The sequence below is a fragment of the Chenopodium album genome, chromosome 1 (assembly GCF_948465745.1).
Source record: "Chenopodium album chromosome 1, dcCheAlbu1.1, whole genome shotgun sequence".
Lineage (NCBI taxonomy): Eukaryota > Viridiplantae > Streptophyta > Magnoliopsida > Caryophyllales > Amaranthaceae > Chenopodium > Chenopodium album.
In genome coordinates this window covers 13,217,392-13,223,478 of record NC_137834.1, presented here as the reverse complement: position 1 = coordinate 13,223,478, position 6,087 = coordinate 13,217,392, and the positions used below count along the sequence as shown (strand labels likewise).

At 35.1% G+C, this 6,087-nt stretch overlaps 1 protein-coding gene across 1 annotated transcript; it reads left to right on the top strand.

Moving 5' to 3' along the window:
• Positions 1-3,607: 3,607 nt before the first annotated feature.
• On the top strand, positions 3,608-3,979 carry LOC145628532 (putative disease resistance protein At1g50180). The gene has a single exon (XM_081680857.1). The coding sequence runs from the start codon at positions 3,608-3,610 to the stop codon at positions 3,977-3,979; it is 372 nt and encodes a 123-aa protein (XP_081536983.1).
• Positions 3,980-6,087: the final 2,108 nt, after the last annotated feature.

The window sequence follows — 6,087 nt, the reverse complement described above, 5'->3', positions numbered from 1 at the left end:
ATTAAGACTCGTGTCATGACCATGTGGCTAGACTATGTGACTAGACTCGAACAAAGACTAAGTTAAGACCTCACGTATATGCATTAAACTGGACAGACTGTTGTATTTTACTCATAACTTTTAATCTGTGACTCTGATTGGGATGAAAACAACTCCAAATTAAATATAAAACTCGGGGCTACAGATCAATAGGCTGTACGACTCGTAGTTCATCCTAGAACTCCGGCTATGACCAAACTAAGTGGACATTTGTGCAGTATACGAGAATAAAAATCCGGGTTGACTTAAAGGGACTATGACTCGATTTTAGGTATATTTTTTGGCTCAAATTAATTAATTAACTAATTAAACAAAGTCCTTTAGTAATTAATTAGTTTATTTAGGCTTAATCACAAGTCAAACAAACGGTAAGGAAAAACACAGAGTATGCACAAGCAAAGAATGCACAAGTAGTCACAATATGATGCAATGAGTTTGTAACCTAACCATGGCTCTAGTTCTCTAAAGTTTGGGATATGGGTTAGTCAAAGAGGGTCCATGGTTAATTTTCTGGATGCACCGCGCGGAAGCCTAACCGTGAAGGGTTGGCGCGAGTGGATGGGACACCGCGAGTTAAGAAAAACTCGCTTCCATGGTTTGGTGAATTCAACATTCTCGGATGTACCTTTGTTGCACAAAGCGTTCAATCAGGTAGATGGAGCATGAATTCGCAGAGGGTTATGTCCATATGTAGAACACATATGGGTTTCAGAAAAGTGAGAAAAATTCAATAAGGAAGTAGGATCGAGCAAACAGTGCTAAAAACTGGTCGAAATTAGAACACATATTTCTGGCTCGGTATTGGAAGAACTTGGCACCAGCAAACAGAGTCCAGCGCCAGCTTTTGGCTTTAGCGCCTGACGACAGAAGCTGTTGCCTGGCGCTAACGTCAAAATTTTGGCGCTAGTCTTTGTTCGCTGACGCTAGTTCCTACATGCCTCAACAGCGCTTTCTGTGCTCGATAAAATTTTCCAGTTTCGCGCAACATTATTTTGATCCTATTTGTGAAAGATATTCCTCAAATTTCCTACGTGTAAAAATCCTATGTTTTAACTCATTACGGATAGTCTTTCCAATGAGATATCTTTTATGCATATGACAATAATGTTAATCAAAATTACGCACATGAAATACTTAGAACTTTTCGAGTCTCATCCACTCATTCTAAATCATTGCCGAAATAAATTTCAGGAAGTAAAATAGAAATCCTCCCCAGTGGAGTCGCCAAAAAACTGTAGGGAATATTTCAAGCATTACTCCAAGCCTAAACCCCACTGTGATCATACACTAAAGTACGGTGGCGTCTAAAGGGAAGGAAGCTAGAGCAAAAGAGTCGCCAACAAGTTTTAGGAACTTGTACACCGTTCACAGGGTGAAGGTTACACCCCTTAGCGATCCAGGAGATCGTTAACTCCAATAGGTCTGGAACCATGACAAGTAGTTCGGGGATAAAGGTACAAATCCAAACTAAAAGATATTGAACCTGCCCTAATAATAGGCCTCTATTTTATTCTGATCGTATTCATGTGCGCTTTCTGACTAACATGCAATCATTAGGTTTAACCCTAAACCTGTTTAATCTATCTTGGTTGATTATTAATGCTCAAATAAATCTTTTATTGGCGATCACTTGAATTATAATCAAATTAACCCTAAACAAGATTATTAATTATCTTATTAAGCGTGATTACAAGTACAAATTCCCTTTAAACATGCATAAAAGGTGTGATCAAGCAATATAAAAATATAATCAAGCAACATAATAATAACAATCATAAAATTAATAATAATGATAAAATAATCATGTTAATGCATAATAATAGCAAGATCCTAGGCATGATACTAACAAGATTAATAACAAACCCTAGCATGTCACTAAATAATAAAAATCAAAGCTTTAGCCCTAACATGATACTAACATGATATTAGGAAGAAAATAGGAAGCATCACAGGAATCACAATTGTCATATTTGATAATAGAAATTATAGTTGTTACCCTAAACATGATACTAGGAAGATCAAAACGCTCTAACATGACACTAGGAATCATAATAACAACCTACACATTATTTCTATATCAAAATATCAATAAATCAATTAAAGCACTTACTTGGATGCCTCGTACCTCTTTCTAATAACAAAATACACGCGTTAGTAACTTTAAGGAAAATAAAACAAACAATTAAATTAAATAATTGAAATAGAGATTTGGGACCAAACCCTCATAAATTAAAACCTTTCACGTCTAGGGCGAAGGCAACTTCGAACTATGCTTGGTGTCTCTAGGTCTTGTGAATGCGGAATTTTGTATGTAAAAAGGTTGGTTTAGAAAAGAGAGAGAAAGAAAGTTTTAGCTTCGAGAGAGAAGAGAATTAGAGAATAGGTGATTAGAGATGATGGTAGATGATTGAAAATGGAGTTTTTAGGAGACTATTTATAGAGAAAATCAATCAAAAAGATAGAAAAACGAATCAGAGTTTTGACGTGAAAAAACGAAATTAGCGCCAGACATTAGCGACAGGCGCTAACGCTATCACTAGGCACCAGGCGCTAATGCTGGCGTTAAGCGCTAATCATATTTTTTTACGCGTTTTCTAAATTCAGATAAAATTTTAACCGTACAGGAGGATAAAAACGTATTTACCTTAAAAACACTCTTTTATTTTGATTAAAATTCTAAAAAGTCAACAAAAGTCAATTTATCAATGCTAATTGAATAAAGAATGAAGAGAACCTTCTAGAAGAATCTAGAAGACTAAAATCATTCCTAATTGCATTAGGAATAATAAATCCATACTAGGCCCTCCCCTAGATCATTGGGCCGCACATAAGGCTCAAACCAGACCCAGTTTAGCAATTTGGCCATAACTTCCTCAATATTCATCGGAATTGGGCTTATAATATATCGTTGGAAAGCTCTTTTCAAGCCCCATCCAACTATACTGTTATTGGATCCATATCATGGACCAACCAAACTGGATTGGCTGTTTTCTTAAAATAGGTTTTTAAAAACAGAGAGAAGAGAAAAGAAATTAAAACTATCCGCAACACTAGACTTTCCACACTTTCACTTCATTCGATTATGATTCAACGTGAAAGGTACTCATCACCGGGTTTGGTTTTAGGAGACACAAATGGGTGTCTACACTGCTGTTTATGATTGTTTATTGTATATTATTCACTGGTTGTGGGGTCTCACTCCAAAGTTGATGGCACTATCTTATTGTTTCAATTGGATGCTAGTTTTGGTAACTTACTAATGAAATTTCTGATGTTATTTGTCTTGGTCTTTGTAACAACTTCAGAGAATCATTCTGTGTAGAGTCTATACTAACCAGTAACTAATACTATAAGGGAACTATCTATTACTCCTCTTTTATTGGTAATATTATGAATATTATCAAGGAAAATGCTATGCATGATCCAAAAGCTGAAATCTCCGCCATTAACAAAGCTTTGATAATTATGAGCACCTTAAAAGTTGTAAGTTAAAATTGACTATCTTTAATATTGATTCATTTTTGTGAAATCAACAGGAAAACTAAGGTAAACACCAAAGCTCACAGCCATGGCAGAATCCATTGTTGCACCACCTGTCCAGTGGATTGGCTCTATATTGATTCAAGAGTCCAATACATTATTCGATGTTGCAGATCAATTACGGGGCCTTCAGCAAGAGCTTGAACTGATGCAGCAATACCTCCAAGATGCTGATGCAAAGCATGAAAAGGAAGAAATAATTGGTTTTCTTATACGACAAATTACAAAGCTTGCATATGATGCTGAGGATGTGATTGACATGTATGTTATCAATGTACAAGTCATGTCTGAAGAGAGCTGGATCATGAGATTTGCTTGCTTCATGAATAGTGCCCCAAAGATGTATGAGGTTGGGAAGCATATATATGAAACACGAGAAGAAGTAAAGAAAATCATTTAAAAGTTAAATAGCTTTGGACTAAGGGCCTGTTCTCATACGTTGAAATTCAGTTCAGTTCAATTTAGTTCAGTTCAGCTCAGCTTAGTTCAGTTCAGTTCAGCTCCTAATTTTCTTCTCTTATAAAATATTCATTTCAGTTCAGTTCAGTTCGGTTTGGTTTAGCTCAGTTCAGTTTAGCTGAGTTCAGTCAATGAGAACAGGCCCTAAGAAGAATCAATGAAGCAGAAGGTTTTTAGTTTTAGTTATTAGGCGAATAAATGTATTTTTTTTTACTGATTATATAAATATGAAGTACTATTTTTATCTCAATTAATTAATAAAATAATTGTGCTATAATTTTTATGCAAGCTAGCTAATCCAGCACATCATGTGCTGGATTTTTTCAAAAATTGAGGTACACACTATTTGTAACAAGCAGATATCATGCCCGTTACAAATAACGAGGTTATTTGTAACGGGCAGTTGAAATTCCCATTACAAATAAGTCGTTATTTGTAACGAGCACTTGAAATGTCCATTACGAATAATGGGTTATTTGTAACGGGCACTTGAAATGCCCGTTACGAATAATGGGTTATTCGGGCGGGCACTTGAAATTCCCGTTACGAATAACCCATTATTCTTGACGGACACTGCCCATTACAAATAACACTAGCTATCCACAACGATGGCATACGTAACGCCCACTGCCCATTACGGATAAGCCTTTTTTCCCATTACGGATAGCTATTTTTCCACTAGTGAAAGTTAGGCTGCAAAGGCTAAGTGTATGGAAAAGTATTTTGAAAAGAGTCAAATGATGGTGATTCTTAGGGTTGGTAAGCTAATAATGTAGGGATCAAGCCCCCAATTCTAGCTCTAAATGGATAGGGATGAGCATCAGAGATCCCTTGATATGATCATGCATGTATTTTTTATTACGGCCGCACCTCGATGTGAGGTTGCCTACGTATCTGTTAGGAATCAGGCCGAACGTAGCTCTATCCAAACCTCAAACAAGTATGTGTATACCTCAAAGAGGTCTTTGAAGGTTTGTAATGTGGTTAGGCTAAAGTTTGAAGAATAAAGGGATAAAAGCTCAAGACCCTAGATAAGCCCCCTAAGGTGTGCAACCTTGCTTTTGAAACTTTTTGTGTTGTATGCTTGAGAGTTCCTCACTTTGAACTCTTTTTTTTTTTTTATTATTATTATTATTTTTACTCTTTTTTTTTTTTGCTTTATCACTTTTTTATTTTGATAAGTGTGGGCAATTGACAGGCTAAAGTCGTATCACCTAATCAAAAGTAATTCCTAAATCCTCTAACTAATGTAGATAGGGAAGTAGGGTCGAATCCACAGAGAAACGAGTCTTTCTATTCCTAATTAATCAATATAATCTAGATTATAAAGTAACCAAAATATTATAATTGAAGGAAACTAAACAACGAATATTAAGAATAAGGAGAAAACAATGAATAAAAGGCCTAGGGCATAGGTTCACCAATAAATAATATTCCAGGGTAAAACATAATAATCAATCATCAATGCATACATTAATCAGATCATAAAGGGCTTTCGCTACGTATTACAATCACACAATTAATATACCGGTATTAAATCTCATCTCTCGAATCTCGACTTAACCATTTATAAATTAACCTGCCTATTGAAACTAGACATAAACATTAATTCTCATCTTTCGAATCTCGAATCAATATTGTCAAACTCATGCATAAAAGATCAGCGCAAATCTAGTCACAGAGCATTAAATCAATCAATAGGAAATTAATCTAGCATTGACAATTAACAACAATAAATTACCCCTTCACATTATTTATGGATCCCCACAAACCCTAGAAATAAAACTACTCACACATAATAAAAACTAAACTAATCAAAGTAATAAAACAAGACATGATCAAAGGAATAAAACAAATAACTAAGATTAAGGGAAGCGAAATTGTTACCAAAGAAATCTTGAATTAAGAATAGAGTCAAGAACAAAGTATATGAGAGAGAAACTAATCTAAAAGCTAAGTAGAGAGAGAAAATCTAAGAAAGAATTAAGAAAGAGTAAAAAGAAGAAGATCCTAAACTCGCTTAATGGAAAAGTATTTATACTAAGCAAG